Genomic DNA, 20,052 nt, shown 5'->3' with positions numbered 1-20,052 from the left:
GTGATTTCCCACATTCACTGAAAACTCAAATAAAGCCGGTCGCGAGGAGAGCGAGCGGGTCCCAGTGAGCCCGGGTTCCGCTCCCACGGCCCCCACCCCCAGCCTCGGGCGAGGGAGGAAGCGCTCCGGATGGACGGCACCGCGACCGGCGGAGAAGGAAAGGCAGCCTTTCCTCCCGGGGCGCAGTGCCGGGCGGGCCGAGCGAACCTGCAGAGGGCGGCTTCTCTCCTCTTTTCCTGTCCCACCCCTTCGCCGGCCCCCCACCCCCACCCGCCGGCTCCGCGCGCCTCCCCGGCCCGGCCGCCGCGTCCCCCGGAGGGTCTGCGGTCCCGCCCCCTCGAGTGCAGAAGGACGCGCGGAGCGGCGCCCGCCCTGCCCCGCAGCCCGCCCGACTGGTAAGGTGAGCACGCGGGGAGGGGGCCGGGAGGGCGGGGAGCCGGCCGGCCCGTCGCCCACACTCAGCCCCGGCAGGAACTGAAACCGAGAGCGGCCCGAGCTCGGCTCTCGGCGGAGGCGCCCTCGGAGCGCAGCGACCACGCGGGTTCGGGTAACGCGGGGGGACGGGGTACGGGGGACAGGACCCGGGGGACGGGACCCGGGGGCGGGGCCGCGCGGCGAGGCGAGACCGGGCGCCGCGGACGGGTCGGAGTCCCCCGGTGTCCGATGCCAGGTGGGGTTCGGCCCTCGTGGCCGGCCAGCGGAGCTCGGTAGACTGTGCGTGGACGGCGCCGCCGGTGGACGGTGCAGGGAGGACTGCGGGGAGCGGGCCAAGCCCGGTGGACCGGTTGTTACAGGCCAAGAGGCGACTCAGGCCCCTCACCTCCGCGTTCCTTTGCCTGGCTCACCCTGCACCACCGCCCCCAGGACACCCCCCCCCCCCAGCAGGTGCAGGTGCTGCGCACCCCCAACCCCGACACCGGGAGGGTGGCTCCGCCCAAACCCCCGGGGTGAGAGAACTGGGTACCTGCGGCTCATGTGCATACCTGTGCCCAACTTTCTCGGGCCTGGAGAAATCTTCCGGGTAAATGTGACCCCGGGAAAGATGATGCACCCCCAATACAGGTGGTCTCGCGGACCTGCTCTTGATAACTGCAGCCCGAGGAGATACCAGGGAAACCAAGCAAGGGTTTATTAGGACCAGCTCCACAGGGAAGCGGGGACGGGGAAGGGGCCAGGGGAATCTGGCACCAGCGGCTTTTCTGCATTTCCAGTTGTCTCCAGCCCCCCACCTCATTCCTGTCTTTCCCCCCTCTTCCTACAGATCTGGCCACCACGTGCAGCAATGACTAGCCTCCCAGTCACACCTTCTCCAGGTCCTCAAGGTGCCCATCCGCTTGCGGCAATGACTAGCCTCCCAACCACGCCTTCTCCAGGAGGTAGGTGAAGGCCTTTTCCCGTTGGAACGGTAGACACTTTCTGGACATCCTCACCCAGCCCATCTTTGACTGCCCTGAGGCCTCAGGCCAGAGGAGAGGCCCTCTGGCTGCCTCAGCCCTGAGAGCTCCTGGGAGGAAGCAGACGGCACCTAGGGTGCACTTCAGTGCCGTTTGCCTCGAAGTCTCCTGGGCTGGCCAGTTCCTGGCACTACCACTTAAAGCTTTGTGACACTGCACGCGCTCTCTACCCTCTAAGCTCCAGTTTCCTTATTTGTAAAATGGGGGAAATAATACCTATCTTTGGGGTTATTTGTGAGGGTTCAATAAGACAACCTATATAAAACACCTAGTGCAGTGTCTCAGATCTAATAAGCTCTCAATAACATTGATGATGATGATGATGATGATGATGATGATGATGATGATGATGGTGGTGATTAGGTGTTTGTTAGAAACCCACCTTTTCCTGGAAAGGAATTCTGCATCTTTCTAATTCCACTCCTCTGGTGACACACTCCAGTATCGAAAACCCATTGTTCCTGGAGTTATGCTCTCATCACTTGGAGAATGGATTCCCACCAAGCTGAGCTGCCTATGAGATAATATATTCATTGATTACTTTCATTATGTGCTAGTTAGGGTACGGGAGGAGTAAAGGCTTGGTTGACCCATACACCTTTGTTTTCATATACGCAGTTTCATTTATCATTAGGACAGGCATTGTCTGTTTTACTGATGTGGAAACGGGTGCATGAGAACCCCAATGAAAGCTAAAACTATGTCCTCAGTGGTTAGTGATGCACACAATTCAGACTGTTAGTTGTCTGGTGGGAGAAATGGGTAGAAGTTTAGATTGGTTAGCAAAGTCTTCGTGAGTGGGGGAGGGGCAGAGCCCTTACCCTTGACGAATGGATATGGCAGAGTGGGGTATAGACAGTATTCCGATGGAGGTAGTGCCATGTGTGAAGCTGCATTTCCCCTGAAGGGTGTTCTGAAAGAGAGAAAGAGAGGGCAGAGGACCTCGATAGGGAATCGAAGTGATGCTTCGGCAGCTAGCTGAGCAATTAGCACTTGGGTAAAAGGGGACGTATTTACATTCCTTTTCTCTTTTTTTAAAATTTGCGGTAAATTACACATAATATGTGTTACCATTTTTCGGTGGACAGTGTAGTAATATTATTAACATTCACAGTGCTGTCCAATCATCCCTACCATCCATCTGCAGAACTTTTCCATATTCCTAAACTCTGTATTCATTAAACAGTAGCTCCACATTCCCTCTCCCCCCAGCCCTTGGTAACCACCACCATTATACTTCCTATCTGTATAAATTTGACTAAGTACCTTATATAAGTGGAATCATATAACGTTTGTCATTTTGTGTCTGATTTATTTCGCTTAGCATAGCATATCCGGGTTTCATCCATGTTGTAGCATGTGTCAGAATTTCTTTCCTTTTTAAAGGCTGAATTATATTATTTATATCATTTTGTTTATCCATTCATCTACTGATAGATACTTCTGTTGTTTCTATCTTTTGGCTATTGTGAATAACGGTGCTATGAATATGGGCGTACAAATATCTCTCCGAGTCCCTGCTTTTAATTTTTTTGGTATATATACTCAAAAGTGGAATGTTGAATCATGTAGTAATTCTATGTTTAATTTTTTTGAAGAACTGCCATACTCTTTTTCTTTTTTAAAATATATTTTTATTGATTTCAGAGAGGAAGGAAGAGGGAGAGAGAAACATCAATGATTAGAGAAATCATTGATCTGCTGCCTCCTGCACGCCCCACACTGGGGATCAAGCCCACAACCTGGGCATGTGCCCTGGCCCGGAATCAAACCATGACCTCCTGGTTCATAGGTCAGTGCTTAACCACTGAGCCACGCTGGCCAGGCTGCCAAACTGTTCTTCACAGTGGCTGCACCATTTTATATTCCCACCAGCAGTGCCCAAGAGTTCCAATTGCTCTACATTCTCATTACTTTATCTTTTTCTATAGTAGCTATTTTAATGGGTGCGAAGTGGTATCTCATTGTGGCCCTGATTACATTTCCCTATGATTAGTGATGTTGAGCTGTATATCTTATGTCTAGTCAAGCCCCTTGACCATTTTTTAATTGGCTTGTTTTGTTTTCTTGTTGAGTTGTATATTTACTTTCCTGACCCAACTAGTGACATCAACTAGTGATATGGTATTTTAGGACGTATCATGCAGTCCCCTACCCACTGGGTCCAAGCAAAGATCAAGTTCAGAGAGTCCTGGAGAAATCACAAACAGTGAGATCATTGCAGGTCTTGTAATGTCTCTTCCCCATCTCCCATCTCCGTCCCTCCCATCCCTTCCCCTAGTCCGTCTATAAAGATCTCCTGAAGGAACTAACCTCTTGGAGTGCTGAAAGTGACGGCCACAGCCCTAGCTGGTTTGGCTCAGTGGATAGAGCGTCAGCCTGTGGAGTGAAGGGTCCGGGTTCGATTCCAGTCAAGGGCACATGCCTGGGTTGTGAGTTTAATCCCCAGTAGGAAGCAGCCAATCAATGATTCTCTCTCATCATTGATGTTTCTATCCCTCCCTCTCTCCCTTCCTCTCTGAAATCAATAAAAATATATTTTTCTAAAAAAGAAGAAAGTGAGGGCCACATTATTACTTTCATGGGCTCTTGGCACTTTTGCCTTTGTGGGCTCATTCCTCCATTAAAAAAGATATATATAGCGGGTTTAGCTCAGTGGATATGGCCTGAGGACTGAAGGGTCCCAGATTTTTTAAAAAATATATTTTATTGATTTTTCTACAGAGAGGAAGAGAGAGGGACAGAGAGCTAGAAACATAGATGAGAGAGAAACATCGATCAGCCACCTCCTGCACACTCCCCACTGGGGATGTGCCCGCAACCAAGGCACATGCCCTTGATCGGAATTGAACCTGGGACCCTTTAGTCCACAGGCCAACGCTCCATCCACGGAGCCAAACCGGTTAGGGCAGGGTCCCAGATTTGATTCCAGTCAGGGGCACGTGCCTGGGTTGCAGACTCGATCCCCAGTAGGTGGTGTGCAGGAGGCAGCCAATTGATGATCCTCTCTCATCATTGATGTTTCTATCTCTCCCTCTCCCTTCCTCTCTGAAATCAATAAAAATATATTTTTTAAAAAAAGAAGAAGAAGGTTATCATCTTAAAAAAAAAAAAGATATATATTATTAGAGTGTTGGCCCCTGGACTGAAGGGTCCTGGGTTTGATTCCAGTCAAGGGTACATACCTGGGTTGCATGCTCGATCCCTGGCCCTGGTCAGGGCCTGTGCAGGAGGCAACCAATCGATGCCTTTCTCTCACAGAGATCTTTCTCTCTCTCTGTCTCTCCCCCTCCCTTCCACTCTTTCTAAATATCAATGGAAAAATAGCCTCGGCTGAAGACTATCAAATAAACAAAAAGATATATATTAAAAATTATATTTTACAACTGTGCTGGTGTAAGGAAAAATATAATAATATTAAAGTTGTACGTATAATTAATAATTAATTGATGATAACAATACTGCTATTTCCTTGACCTAAATGTTCAGTTTTTTCCTGTAATTTTAAAATAAATTAAAATCATTAAAACCATTTTCATGGGCCCCTAGAAGTACCGTGAAGCCTGGGCACAGTGCCTGCTGTGCCTAGTGCGTAAGTCACCCTGTTGGAAGTAGGATGGAGGAGAACCTGCCGTTGCGGGCTCTGCCTACCCACAAGTAAACCCAGCCCTTTCCACCTAATCATTCTAGCTCCTGCCTAGGTTTTCCTCGCTCTGGATTGGACACTCGGTGTTTTCCATCTCACTTATTTTTTACCACAACCCGACGAGCAGGTTTTAGTCTCATTTTACAGAAGCAAAAACTGGGGTTCAGGGAAGTTAAGAAGTTTTCAGAGGTTAAGAAATTCTCCCAAGGTCATGTGGCTGATAATGGCAGAAGCGGGATTTTGTGCCACGTCTGGTTTACTCCAGGGCCTGTGTTCTTTCCGTCATGGTATACTGCTCTTAAAGTGCTACTCCACCCCACTGGCCGGCCACATGAAAGAGAGAGAAGCAGAATTCCAGGGCGGGTTCCCGTGGGAAGGAGGATTGCGGGAGCCACCCTGTGTTGGGCAGCTCTAGAGCAAATAAGTAGGTTGGCAGACTCAGGTGGCAAAGGATCTGATGCCTTAGTGATAAGAGATTTAGGGGAACAAGGGACACAAAGAAACCAACCTGTATCTGGGTTAACAAAAACAGGAGAGGAGGGTAAATGAGCAAAATAGATCCTGAAGTTCACTTGCTATTGGTTAGGATTTGGGTGGAACCTTTGTGTGGACCTGAGCCCCAGACCTCCCACCTGAAAGAAAAGCCCGCGCACTAGAGTACTTCCAAGCCTGAGAAGGGAAGGCAGAGAGTAGCATGATTATTCCTTTGTTGGACAAGAGACAGAAGAGAAATGGGGTAGCAACAGGAGACAATGGGGGGAAGCTGTAAGCCATCCCCCCTTTTATCCCAGACTTTCTGAACTTTGTTAACCTTTGTTGTTGTTTTCATTAAAAAGCTATTCCATGCCCCTCAAAATAGCCTCCTTGACCTTTTCTCTATATATCTGTGTGTGTTTATGATTTTATTTTAATTTACAGTTTCTACAAACATGTAATCATATTACACGCCGCCCCAGCAATTTGCTTTTTTCATCTAACCACATGTCCTGTCCCGTGGTATATGCAGGTCTACCACATTCTTCCTAACTACTGTATAGTGTTTCCAGAATGAATGACCTGTAATTTATTTCATCATTCTTCTGCCTATGGGCATTCAGATATGTGTCACTCTTGCAAACAGTGCAACCGTGAACACCCTTTCCATCTGCAGTAAAACTCAGAGAACAAACTCAGTTTCTCTGGGGGCAGCACAGGATGTTTCCGGATCTTGGAGGGTAGGTAGTTTGTGGTAGAAGGAATCTTGGACAGATTCGACACCCAGCTCCGCCAGCTGCCGAGGGACCTGCGCTTGCTGCTGCTTCGGTTTCTTGGCTGGCACAGAATGATAACAACCCTGTTTACGTCATGTTCTTGGGGTGGAGATAAAATAATATGTGTTTTGTAAACGGTGAATCATAAATATAGATGGTAATTCTGATACTTGAAGCCTGAAAGGCTCTAGCTCATCGGTTCTCAGGACATTTTTGACCTTTAGTCTGAGACAAGCACTTTTGTGTGATTTCAAAATTTCAATTTTTGAAAAATAAACATTTTAGCCCTAACCGGTTTGGCTCAGTGGCTAGAGCGTCAGCCTGTGGACTGAAGGGTCCCGGGTTCGATTTTGGTCAAGAGCATGTACCTTGGTTGCAGGCTCAATCCCCAGTAGGGGTTGTACCGGAGGCAGCTGATTGATGTTTCTTTCCCGTCGATGTTTCTATCTCTCTATCCCTCTCTTTTCCTCTCTGTAAAAATCAATAAAATATTTTTAAATAAATAAATAAAAATAAATAAAAAATAAACATTTTATTTGGGAATAACTTTAGATTTATAGAACAGTTGCAAACATAGTACAGAGAATTCCCATATACCCTTCAGCCAGTTTCCCCTTAATGCGTCTTACATGACCATGGTACATTTGTGGCAGAACCAAGAAATTAACATTGGTACAATATTACTAACTCAGCTACAGACTTCACTGAGATTTCACCAGTTCGAAAACGGAATTTTGAAGTAAATTCTGATAGAACACTTTCAATTTCTAACAATTCCAGTTAAGGCTGAGACAGGTCCTGAGGGCCAGCTAGTTCAACCACCCACTCGGCTAGAATCTCGCCAGCACCCGAAGCGTTGGCCCTGCTGGGCTCTTCCTCTGTGGGGTGGCATCGGACTCCCATTCGTTTCTGCCACTTGTACAGGCCATCCGTTGGGCATATTTGAGGACAGCATTCAAGTTCTGGGCTCCCCCTAAGTGTTCTCTCTGGGCTTTCTGTTGCAAGCTTTCCTTATCTGGAATGGTTCCCAGACCATTCACAATGTTGGCTGCTCACCTCAAAATTGTGACACCCAGACGCAACTCAGCCGTCTAGGTGTGGCGCAAAGCAAGGCTTCACTGCTGAGTCCATTGTTAGAGACCGTATTAATGGTGCCTAATAGAACAGCAAGTTGAACATTTTTTATGAGGAATTATCATCGTAAGAAATTTGGAAGAGAAGGGGAAGCATGTAGTAGAAGTAAATAAAAACGGTCCCAAATTCTGTAACTTACCGGTCACTCTTGCTGTTATTGGGGGTCTATCCTTCCTGTGTCAGCTGCTTTCTAATGACCCTTCTATAAGCCTTTTGTATATGCTGCCATAAGCCAAGGCTTCCCCCTTCTTCCCCAGCCCCCATGTTACTTGTGAGGTCATTGGTTTCCTGGACCTCAGCGCAGGGAATCTGTTAAATTCTCATCTTGGTCAGTTTGGCCCGTTTCTTCAGTCATTTGAAATCTCTCTGTTTATCAGCCTACTAGTTGCCCCTCTAGCTTTGAGTGTTTGGCAGTTTCATCACTCCTTCTCTGGGCCCGCAGGGGCTGTTCACCCAAAGGGCACTAAGCCCATGGGGAAGGTACCAAAACAAAAGATCTTGCAAAGAGTTTCATACTCAGTATCTTTTTAAAAACAAACAAAAAGCCAGAGTCACTATCATAAGGGACACATTATATTATTGGACTTTCTTCTGCCATATGAGTTAATTTTTTTAATTGCTGAAAGGCCTTAATTTAGCCCTATCCCTGGTTTGATATAATAATATCAATTCAAAAAGAACTCAGGTCAAATCCCAGTGGAAGAACCTCTGTTTAGACTGGCATCACTCACTCCTTTCCTTGGCAGTCAGTTACCACCCCACTTAGTCCTTACAACTAGGCTGTATTACCCCACAAGGATAGTGTGTATAAATAGTTTTATCGTATGTTCTGTGAGGGGCCTCTAGTTCAGTGGCTCTCAACCTTGGCTGCACATTAGAATCACCTGGGAATCTTTTTAAAATCCTGATTTCTGGGCCTCATTCCGGATTTTAAAACGATTCCCAGGTGATTCTAATGTGCAGCCAAGGTTGAGAACCACTGCTCCAGCTACTCATGCGACACCTTCAACCCCCTCCTCTCCTCACTCAATTAATGACCTTGTATTCTGTTTCCTTGAGCAAATTAAAGTTCTCCAAAGGCTCCTATCCCCGCTCCCCCATCTGCCTACTACCTGCCTCTGTTCCTGTGTACATATTAATGAGTGGTCCCATAAACATTTGAATCTAGAAAAATGTTCAAATGTCTGTCTTCAGGGATTTGCATGTTCTGCAGATGTTGTGTCATCTCTGTACTTTATTAGATATAAAAACCAAACTGCTCTTGCCATCATGACCTCATAGTAAATTAACATCTTGAAAGACCAAAACATAAATAATAATAATGAGCGGTCCCCATGCTGTCTGTAGCCAACCCCTCTATTTATATACTAGATCCCAAACCCTTCAAGGCCATGGTTCCAGCCACTCTCCTCTCTCATGCATCATCAGTTGTTCCCTCACACCTGACTCATTCCTGTACGTACATAAACATACTGTCATTTCTCTCATCCTTAAAAGAGGCAAAAGCAAACAAAAAGCTTGAATTCCCTCCTCACTCTAGCTATAGCCCATTTCTCTGCTCACCTGTACAGGAAAAAAAAAGTTTATTTATATTATGCCTTTGATTCCTGTCACTCCATTTATTTTCCTTTTTAATTCTCACCCGAGGATATTTTCCCATTGACTTTTAGAGAGAGGGAAAGACAGAGAGAAACATCAGTGTGAGAGAAACACATTGATTGGTTGCCTCCTGCACGATCCCTGACCAGGGCCCGGGTCTGGGAGGAACCTGTAACTGAGGTACAGTGCCCTTGACCTGAATCAAACCCGGGACTCTATCCACTGAGCCAAATCAGCCAGGGCAACATTCCATTTTTTTTTAAATTATTATTATTTTTTAAAAATATATTTTATTTATTTTTTTTTTACAGAGAGGAAGGGAGAGGGATAGAGAGTTAGAAACATCGATCAGCTGCCTCCTGCACACCTCCTACTGGGGATGTGCTCGCAACCCAGGTACATGCCCTTGACCGGAATCGAACCTGGGACCTTTCAGTCCGCAGGCCGACGCTCTATCCACTGAGCCAAACCGGTTTCGGCAACATTCCATTTTTTTTAACTTTCTGTAAACCAGGGGTTTATACTCAGCACTTCACCAAAGCTTCTCTTTAAAAAAAATTTTTTTTTATTTATTGATTCGAGGGAGAGAGGAAGAGAGAGGAAGAGGGAGAAACATCCATTTGTTCTTTCACTTACTTATGCATTCATCGCTTGATTCTTATATGTGCCCTGATCAGGGATTGAACCCACAACTGTGGCATATTGGGACGACGCTCTAACCAACTGAGCTACCCGGCTAGGGCTGCCAAAGCTCCTTCTGTCAAAGTCATTCATGACTTTATGCTTGGCAAAACCCAGGGGTCCTTGATCCCCTTTACCTGTACCGGCTCCCTGGGTGCTCACCCACTCTCATGATCTTAAATATGCTGACTTTTAAATCTCCAGGGCACACCTCTTCCCAAAATTCCAGCCTTGACATCTGCACTTGGATATCTAGTAAGCAGTCTGTCCAAATCTGGATTTACCCTTCCAAATCAGCTCCTCCTACAGGCTTCCCATCTGGGGTCACATCATGCCTTCCCTCCCTCCAGTCACTCAGGCCCAAACCTTGATGTCATCCTTGACTTCACCCCACATGCTGTCAGTCTTAACTTCAGAATATATCCAGAATCCCACCACTTTCTCCCTGAGCTGCTGCTAGACCCAGTCAGTATTTTCGTGCAAACTAGAAAAAGGCTCCCCCTTTGGGTGGGTGCAGCTGTGCCCTTGTGCCAGGTCGAAGCTCTTTCTACTTCTATCCCCACCTTCTCACAGGATCCTTTAAAATCAATCTCTGTTCAGTTACCTATTGCTGCATAACAAACCACCTCAACACTTGGTGGCTTAAGACAATAGCAATGTATTATTTCTTAGAATTCTGTGAGTTGGCCAAGCATTCCTTTGCTGCTTTCACCTGTGCTCACACTGATGCCAGATGACCTCCCTCACACACCAAGCAGTGGGTGCGGGGTGCCTCAGTTTACTCAGTGTGGCCTCTCATCCTTCAGTGGGCTGGATCCAGCTTCCTCACAACATCGTGGGCTCAGTTTGCCAAAGGGATGGTGTTCGGGATTTCAGGCCCTGAGTCAGAACCTGCATTTTCACCTGGTCCCTGGGAGACTCTCCTGCACAGCAGAGTTTGAGAAGCACTGTTGTAAAATATAAATCCGGCTGTTTCAAGATCCAGGCCCCCAAAGCAGGCTCTGATAACTTGTTCTAGAATGTTGCTGGAACTGTGCTGAAATCGCCAGCTGTTTACAGAATCCACCTTCTTTTCTGTGGCTTCTCAGGCCCCTGGCCCCTCTTTCTCAGACGCTCCTACCTCACCAATAGTGGCCCCTTCCATGTTCTTTCAGCGCCTTTGACTGTCGTTTATTTGGATCCCTTTTAGATTAGTCTGGTGCTTTCTGGGTTGCGTCTCTTCTCTTAGCTCCCTTCCCCACCTCACCAAGTTCCTGCTGCTGCCTTTGTGCAAAAATCATTCTCTTTGATAGGAAACAGAGGCAAAAAAAAAAAAAAAAAAAGGCTGGATGAATCTTGCTTTCTCTGTTGCCTCCAAGCTGACATCTTCAGGCCCAAACAGCACCCTTGGCCCTTTCCCTGTTCTTGCTCCAAATATAACACTTTTTAAATTTGTTTGCCAACTTGAGCTATATAGAGTTTTCTGACACAATTCTTCTGAGTCTCTAATATAGGCATTTCTGCTATAAAACTTGATGTGCATTTTTTTTAAAGACCCACATTCTGAAATTACACTACTAAAAATGGGCTTACAGGAAAAGCAGGATTAGGACCGACCACTCAACACTTAGGAAACTCTGTAACAAAAACCCTAAAAATACGACAACAATCTCAATTAAAATATTGACAGTGAAATCTCCACCAGCATTTCCACCTCGAATCCCTGCCAGCCCTTTGCCCCCTGTGCCCTGGCGAGTGTGCTTCCTCCGTTTAGAAGCGGACTTCAGAGACCCCCTCACCTCCAACGGAGTGAAATTGTTCATCAGAACTGAAAATCTGATGCAGGGCCTGGCCTGCCTTCTTCATGAACCCTTGGTTTCCACATACAGGTACATTTATTTGTAAGTCCTTCATTTGTACTTACTGCTTCACCAACTGATTACTGCACCCAGCGAAGACATATCTATTGAATTTTATGTTTCTTAAGGTCTTGATATTGCTGAAATGTTCTTTATAGACGTAGAACATCAAATGCGAAAGCTGGAACAGTTGCTTATGAACTAACATGATTTCCACATTACACTGATGCCATTCTCTATGTGCCGGTCACCTGTGAGTGAATTCCCGTAGAAGGAGCTCTCTTCGAAGCACGACAGTCTGTATTTGATGGCAGTTGTCTGGTTTTCTTCTGCCTTTATCCGTGTCTTCTAAACCACTGAACTTTTTAGAAAGCTTGTTGTGCTGCGTCATAGTTATCGTTCATTAACTCTTCCACTCTTTCCCAATTGGAAAAAAGAAAAGGACAGTGGTAGGAAGGTTTAGCATTAATACTTTGCTTGGGCCTTGCAGTGGGTCATCCTGATTCAGATCTTGGCTCCACCCACTATTTCTTCATTTATAAAATGAAGCATGTCACTTAACTCTCCCGTGGCCTCAGGGTCTACATTAGCAAATAAAAACACTACTTTGAAGTGATTGGTGTTCTAAGGATTAATAATTATGTCCATAAAGCACCTAGCGGTTCTCAACCTGTGGGTCGCGAACAATGAAAATACATCCTGCATATCAGATATTTACATTACAATTCATAACAGTAGCAAAATTACAATTATGAAGTAGCAACGAAAATAATTTTATGGTTGGGGGTCGCCACAACATGAGGAACTGTATTTAAGGGTCGCAGCATTAGGAAGGTTGAGAACCACTGCAAGCTGTTATAATCGAAATCATTTGCAGAATTTCCCAACTAGGAATCATCTTTCCTCCCAGATTCTCTTTCAGGGACTCATACATATCTGTACCCTGAACGCTCACTAAAACTCAGCTCCGTGTTCCGTCTGGTTGCCCTCATCATTGCTGCTTCCGAGCATCTGTGACAGTGCCTCAAGCACATAGTAGGTGCAAAGTAAATGGTTGATTGATTGAACTGAATATTGCTTACCTTTAAACTTATGTACCTACGTTATTCTTCTCAGTGCTTTGTTTATCTTAAGTTCCCAAATGTTGAAGGAATGCCAGACTAGAAGCAACTGTACAGAACTCTGGATCAGCGGTGAGAAGATGGAGGCCAGCCTGGGAGGTCTGGGGAGGGAACGTGCGCTTGACAAGGGGCAGCAGTATGAAGCAATGATCGGGTCGGTAAACTTCGGGGCTTTATTTATTTATTTATCTTTTTATGAATCTCACAAATGACACCTCATCACTTTGTGGTATTCTGTTTGTTAGAAGCAAGTCTCTGGGTCCAGTCTACACACAGGTAGAGGGGCTTTCACAAGGGTGTGACTACCAGGAGGTCGGAATCATTGGGAGTCATCTTAGAAGCTTCCTACCACACTCCCATTTTACCAGTCAGGAAACTGAGGCCACAGAGTAGTGAGCGTATCCTCATTCCTAAAGAAGAGTGTGGCTTGGCCTTGGGAGGGGAGGTGCTCTCAACAGCCTACCTCGGCCTTCTCTGCTGCAGAGCCAGGACGATTCATAGGCCTCCCCTAGGCTTGTGTTCCAATACCCCTCAACACCATTGCCCCTCTTAGCACTGTTCCCAGGCTCCCCAGACCACCACCGGCCCCTTAGTTTCACTTGCCCTGGCTGGAAGCCTGAGGGTGTTAGGCACTGGACAAGAATCGTGCTGTGCCCTGTGCTCCAGCCACACTGGCCTCGGAATCCGCTTGTCTCAGAATGTGTCCTGCTTCCCACTCCTTTTACCCGGTACTAAACTCCTACCCCTGCTGCGGCTCCCTATGCAAATCTTTCTTCCTGGGGAGGCTGCCCCTGCTGGAAGACTAGACCAGGCCCCTCTGTCACATGCCAAGTGCCCGGATGTTTCCTTGCTGCATTTATCGAAAGTTCATTACTGTGAACGGTGGTAGATGGAGGGTAAGTTCCGTGAGGGTAGGCCGTGAATGTTTTGCTCACTGTTATATCCCCAGCGTGCCTAGCACAGTACCTGGCAAACAGTAGGCAGTTAATGAGTGATGCTGGCATCATCTGTTGAATGAATATTGAGATGCTTCCTGCGGATGCTTCCTGAAAACAGGGTCAGCAGCCTGTTTTCCTCAGGCTACTTCTGTCCTATAGTAACCTTAACTTAATTGGTACCTTTTCAAATGTTTATACTAAAATGCTAACTAGGGGGGAACTGAAGGGCTTCCTGACTTCCCACGAAAACATTTAACACATTGTGCACCGCATAGAAATCTCTAAGACATACGCCAGGGACCGCACGTTTTTGGGCAAACTGCACGTTATTTAAATCATCATAACTACAGATCATAATGCACTTTAGGTGTTGTTTTTCAACAATGATAACATTTTTATTTACAAAAACAATTAAACAATTAAAGTTCCTTGTACTTTTTTAACATATGGTACTGCGTAAAACATTTTCCTCTATGAAGAGGGACCACACAAAATTTACATAAGTATCTAGATTCGCTCCTTTTTCCATGGGCGGCACAAACTCTGCAGGCTCTCGTAGGAAATTTTTTCTTCCCACTCGCTGGAATACACGTAGGTTCATGCTGCTTCATATCACCTGACAACCTTTTGGGTGGATCTTTTCGAGGTGCTCTCCTTGCATCCCCAGGGGAAGGGCTGGACAGATTTGTCTCTGGTTCCGGAGAGCCTTCATTATTGTCATCCGTTTTCCAGTCTCTCGCCACCGATAGCAGAAACTGTTTATACTTCACTTTTGCTTGTGGATTGAGGACGTTGTACACTCTAAATGAATTGAAAAGTCCACAGTTTATAAGGTACAGCACTACTTTTTTGGTCCATTTCATCGTTTTCCTTAGAATGGAACAGCACGAAAGGAATTGATCCGCACGGTCAACGCCTTTCATGTGGGCATTGTATTCCTTGATGCAGGTAGGTTTTACAATATTCTCTCCCATTTTTCTATTTTTTTTTTCCTGTTGTCGAGACAGAAGTGTCATGGATCGGTTGATATCATTCAGACAACCCGCTTGTCTTTCCATGCTAGGAGAAGAATATCGCCTTTTCTGCAAAATATTATGTCACCTTTCTTCATTCTTGATGTTTTCATTTTCAAATTTGGCGGTAAACCTCTACTCTCCCTAATAGTCCCACAGACTCTAGTTTTGTTCTGTAGCAGCAATTCAGCACTAGATGTAGCATTGTAATAGTTATCCTGGTAAATATGGTGTCATATGCCAAGATAGGGTCCAAGGACTGAAAGAACAGTTTCTTGCAATTTCCTTCCTTCAGCAGTGTATATCTCCATATTGCAGATATAGCCGGTGTCACTCTTGCACACATCCGAACAAGTAAACCGTATTTTGTTATTTTCGCTGGGTTGTACGTGCGAAATTTTAAACGTCCTCTCCATGGAATCATTCCTTCGTCCAAAGACAACTGTTGCTTTGGTTTGTATATTGTTCGAAATTTATGCAGGAAATAATCCGGCACAGGTTGGATCTTGAAAAGTCTCCCTGATGCCCTGACCAGTTTGGCTCAGTGGATAGAGCATCGGCCTGCAGACTGAAGGGTCCCAGGTTCAATTCCGGTCAAGGGCATGTACCTTGGTTGCGGGCACATCCCCAGTGGGGAGTGTGCAGGAGGCAGCTGATCGATGTTTCTAACTCTTCTATCCCTCTCCCTTCCTCTCTGTAAAAAATCAATAAAATATATTTTTAAAAAAAAGAAAAATCTCCCCGAGCGACTGTCCATTTTGGCGTTATCATTGAAATGCCAGAAGATCCATATTTGCTCAAATCTATGGCGACTCATTGTCTGTGGAAATATAGGGGTACATATCAAAGGATCTATTGACCAATAGTCTTTCAAGCTATCTTTTCTGGTTTGACGCATCGGAATAATTAGGCCAAGGAATTTCTTGATGTCCTTCTGTGTAACCGGAGACCACTTTAGTGTTCTAGATGGTGTTTTGCATTTCATTGCGGTTTGTGATAGTTGGACAGCTCTTTGCACAATATCTCAAACAATTCATCACCAAAAAGGAGATTGGTCACAGAGGGTACAGAGTCACACTGAGACGGAAATGTAGTGACCCCAGCATGACCTTCAAACATTTGTAAGCGAGGTGGTGTGTCAATTTCAGACCAACAATTATCAGTAGCTTTGTCAGTGTCGCAATCGCTTGAAAGTGCCGCCACTTTGCGCTTCCTTACAGGTCTAATAATTTCACTGTCAGTAGAATCAGTAGAATCGTCTCCGGAATCGTCAAAACAGTCACCCGCATCTTCGATCTCACTAGGAATATCTGATAAATTATCGTTAAATACTTCCGGAAGTGTATCAGTTTCGTTGGTTTCCTTCCTTTTTCTGAGAGAGGGCATTTCTAAAAGCGTCAGGAATTTGAAGATGAAGACTATTGGAATGACCAAAATACAATGTAACTGCAATGTTTTATGGGTTCGTGCAATTATATAGTTTTTCGTAGATTGACCTGCACGGTTTCCACCAATGAGATCGCTTCATTCGATGTGGACTGTGCCGCACCAGCATGGCCAAGGGTGTCTCTGAGTGGGGGGGGGGGGGGGGGGGGTGAAAGGATTAAGGAAAGACAGACAAGAGAATAATAGCTGGGTCTCGGTGGGACGCTGCTCCCGGAAGAGGAGACAGCACCCGCGCCCACAAGCCGTGTCTTTATTTCATAGCAGAAGCCACGAGGCAAAGTAGGGGCGTGATCACCTTGTTTAAAGCATTCTCATGAGTCTCAACCCTACCCAACTACATGCACCTAAACTCTATCACAAGGCACGTGGGCTACGTGTTTGGACCATAGGTTCAAGCTTACAACCACAGCCGTTGGCTATGATTGTGCTGGGAGGGCCCTGCCCTCCAGCTGGGACTTGCACCTGGCAGTGAGAGGACCCTGTCCTTTCATTAGTCTGAGGCTTGAACCTGGCCAAAACACTGTAACCGCGCCCCACAGCGGACAAGACAGTGTGTTGACATCCGTAACAGATGGGGCACGAAACACAAGAAAACTCGTGAGCGGTCCTTAATGGATGGGGCGCGAAACACGAGAAAACTCGTGAGCGGTATGCAATGTGTCAAAAGGGACTTCTGGAGACCAGTGGTTCTGTGGTGTTCCCACTCAGGATAATGACTTCAGGGGTGGGTCATTCAAGCTCTGAGGGGTAGGTAGACTAAGAGCGGGAGGGAGTGTGGGGTATATTTTAGGATAGAAGAGGCCTTGTTTCAGAACCTTTCAAATTACAGGGCCTACTCGAGCAGTGTAGAAAGGGTTTTTAATAAGGAACCTCATCTCATTTAAAAATAATGTTTACATACCCTAGCTGGTGTGGCTAGGTTGGAGCATTGTCCCATATAGCAAAAGGTTGCAGGTTTCATCTCCCGTTGGGACACGTACAGGAGACAACCAATCTATGTTTCTCTCTCACAGCAATAATTCTCTCTCCCTCTCTGCCTTCCTCCCTCTCTAAAGTCAATTAAACATATTCTCAGGTGAGGATTAAAAAAATGTATTAAAAACTTTTAGGTAGTGTTTACAAAGAGTTTGTAAGAACATTGAAGATATGCATGTACCATATAATATATCTATTATGTATATACACTCAGCATTTGATTTCATTTATGCAAAAATATGCATTCCTAATTAATAATAGCTTAGCTTTATTGAGTTACTACGTGTCACAACAACCCTATAAAACAGACACTATTATCTCCATTTTTCAGATGAGGAAGCTGATGCACAGGGGGGTGAGGTAATTTTCTCAAGGTTCCACAGCCAGTGAAGGACAGATTTGAACCTTGTCAGTCAGACTCTAGAGCCCATACTCTTAACTCCCATGTCAGGCAGAAAGAAATCTGTGAAAATGTTCTCTGTCTTTGGGTGGTGGTTTATTTTCTCCTCTGTTCCCCAGGTTTTCTATGTGGATTTACTATAGAAGTTGAATGATACATTTTTGAATAGGGAAGAAGGTGGGGTGGTGAAATTTGAAGGACAAACATGCTTTAGAACAAAACAACTCACCCCATTTCCTTCTCCACTTTTCTAAATTTTCCAGGACTGATCACCACAATTCGGCAGGTCACTGAGGCCCTGTCTCCGGAAGCTGAAGCCAGCACAGCGCTCATTGCAGGTAACAAAGGCTCTGAGCCAAACCCAAGGGACCCTCTGAGCGCAGGGGCCGTCTCGTTCCAGATAGCCAGGAACCCATCGTGATGAACTAGGACTTCCCTGTGCGGGAAAGCACTGCAAATCCGAGGCCAGACCCACAAAGGGGCTCCTTTCAGCACATAGGTTATCTCACACACACACAGCTCTGAAAGATGCTCTGAGGCTTCTGGCAGAGGCACTGCCAGTAAATGATAGGTTGGGAGGTGGCCACAAGTAGATATAGGTGGGTATGGGCACTACACTCCAGTATGTGGGTAGGGAGGAGGATGTGTGGTCTGCCAAGTGGGTGAGGAAGAGGATAGGAGGGAGCAGAGAACCCCCTGCAGGAGGCCATGGATTCAAACAACCCTTCCTGTTGGATAAGCTGTTTCCTGTTTGCCTCCTTCCTGTTTCTATCATAATCATCAGGAACTGTTTGAGAGAGAGTTCCATTTTATCAGAAGTCAAAAGCCTTGTGTTCTTAGCTTAAGTCCCCAGAGATTATGTCCCATGGGGACTGGGCTTGGTGGAGAATATAGATTTGGAAGTGGCCACCAGTTCACTAGACCAGGAGGATCCTTATGAAAAATGAGGGAGTCGTCTAGTTCAGGGGACCCCGTGATTACTGGATCCTAAAACATCTCTGCATCTTCCCTCTCCTTTACAAGTCGTTATCACCGTGGTCTTCCTCACCCTGCTCTCAGTCGTGATCTTGATCTTCTTTTACCTGTACAAGAACAAAGGCAGCTACGTCACCTACGAACCTGCAGAAGGAGAGCCCAGCACCATCCTTCAGATGGAGAGTGACGCAGCCAAGGGCAGGGAGAAGGAGGAATATTTCATCTAATGATTCCCAGGCCCCACAGAGCTTGTCCAGGCTCCAGGGCTAACACAATGACTATTTATTAGGTGAAAGTTTTATCTGAAGCCAGTGAGCAGCATTGATTGGAATGGGCAAACCTGAGCTCCTTCCAGGAGGAGGCCCAAATCCAGCATCACTGACGGTAGGGCCAGGGACATGGAGAAAGCTGCTTATGATGTCTTTAGACAGCAGCATTTGTGACTGACCAATACCGGGTAGGGCTATACCTGGCAACATTTCCGAACGTGCCCAGTCATCGTCAGGTTTTTCCACAGGTCCAAGGGGAGGAGTTAGGTCACTGGCTGCTCCTCTGTTCCCTACCTAGTGACAGCCCGGTGGAGGTAGTGTCCACGGAAGTTCTTCCCAGAGGCTGATACCAGAATAAAGGGCCAGGCCCTGAGGGGTAGGAGACTATGTAGATACCTTACCTCCTAATGAATGTGCAACGTCCCTCAATCTGAGCCCATCCTTTCCCTATTTCCCAACCTCAAACTTAATGCTATTTTTATCAGAATTAAAATTGTTCACTAAGAAATCATTCTCATGTACAATAAATACCTTTTTTTTTTTAATCCAAAATGTCTTTATTGGGATGTTTCCCATTCATCTTGGTTTCGGGATGCTTTTCTTCCTGCTGCCTTCTGAAGGAGCACCCTTCCGTAAGCCTTGCTTTCCCTCCTGTAGGCCGAGTCGTGGAGCAGCCCACACACAAACTACCGTGTGTGCGTGGCTGAAAACGGTGGTGGTCTTACAGCACCCTGGGCATTTCACACCCATGCCATGAAGCAGGAATCGGGGCTCTGCACCAGGCACTTCTCCCTTTCCTCTCCTCCTCTTCCGGAGAGGGATGAAGATCCTGAGCCAGAGGCATGTTGGGCAGCTGGGGGGGGGGGGGGGGTGTCATTACTGCCGGAAAGGCTCCTTTACATTGTGACATCCCTGCTTAAACTTTTTAACATTTTCTTTTGCTTAACTCCTTTGCATATGTCCTCTCCCAAGCTAAATGACTCTAAGGAAGTTTTAGAAGTTCCCAGAACAATTTTTTTTTTTTGGGGGGGGGGTGGCGCTTGAAACAAAGCTGGTCCTAGAAAGTGTCATCATAAACATACCCTGGGAGGTGGATTGGCTTATTCTCCATCCTAGCAAGGGCCACAATTTCCCAGAATCCTTTCTTTGTGTACACAGAGGGCACCAGGAACAGTCTGCTTACCACTTTTCCCAGTAATCTCCTGAATCAAGCCGAGAAGCTTCCTGGCTCTAACTTTATCTCAGAATGAGGTGTTTAAAGGCACCATTGGCCCTGGCCAGGGAGTTGTTGGTTGGAGCATTTGCCCTGTGCA

At 46.3% G+C, this 20,052-nt stretch overlaps 1 protein-coding gene and 1 pseudogene across 3 annotated transcripts; one reads left to right on the top strand and one right to left on the bottom strand.

Moving 5' to 3' along the window:
• The first annotated feature begins 13 nt into the window (after positions 1–13).
• On the top strand, positions 14–19,262 carry SMAGP (small cell adhesion glycoprotein). 3 transcript variants are annotated; one of them, XM_059682882.1, is made up of 4 exons: positions 14–400; positions 1,262–1,376; positions 17,759–17,833; positions 18,519–19,257. In XM_059682882.1, exons 2-4 carry the CDS (start codon positions 1,283–1,285, stop codon positions 18,695–18,697), a joined length of 348 nt encoding a protein of 115 aa, XP_059538865.1. In that variant the 5' UTR covers positions 14–400; positions 1,262–1,282; the 3' UTR covers positions 18,698–19,257. The 3 variants fall into 3 exon arrangements, with proteins under 3 accessions (XP_059538865.1, XP_059538863.1, XP_059538864.1); XM_059682880.1 differs by lacking the exon at positions 14–400 and adding an exon at positions 412–541; XM_059682881.1 differs by lacking the exons at positions 14–400; positions 1,262–1,376 and adding an exon at positions 11,591–11,632 and having other exon boundaries at positions 18,519–19,262.
• Positions 18,989–19,583, bottom strand: LOC132227592 (small ribosomal subunit protein eS27-like; annotated as a pseudogene).
• Positions 19,584–20,052: the final 469 nt, after the last annotated feature.

The sequence above is a fragment of the Myotis daubentonii genome, chromosome 2 (genome assembly GCF_963259705.1).
Source record: "Myotis daubentonii chromosome 2, mMyoDau2.1, whole genome shotgun sequence".
NCBI lineage: Eukaryota > Metazoa > Chordata > Mammalia > Chiroptera > Vespertilionidae > Myotis > Myotis daubentonii.
Note: the sequence above shows the minus strand (reverse complement) of the source record. Positions and strands in the feature narration are given on the sequence as shown.

What these genes read in the sequence shown, in the direction of transcription:
- SMAGP (XM_059682882.1), top strand. Translation starts at nt 1,283, where the DNA reads ATGACTAGCCTCCCAGTCACACCTTCTCCAGGTCCTCAAGGTGCCCAT. An exon ending in AACCACGCCTTCTCCAGGAG is followed by an intron (nt 1,377 to 17,758) that starts GTAGGTGAAGGC and finishes TAAATTTTCCAG; the next exon opens with GACTGATCACCACAATTCGG. An exon ending in CAGCACAGCGCTCATTGCAG is followed by an intron (nt 17,834 to 18,518) that starts GTAACAAAGGCT and finishes CTCCTTTACAAG; the next exon opens with TCGTTATCACCGTGGTCTTC.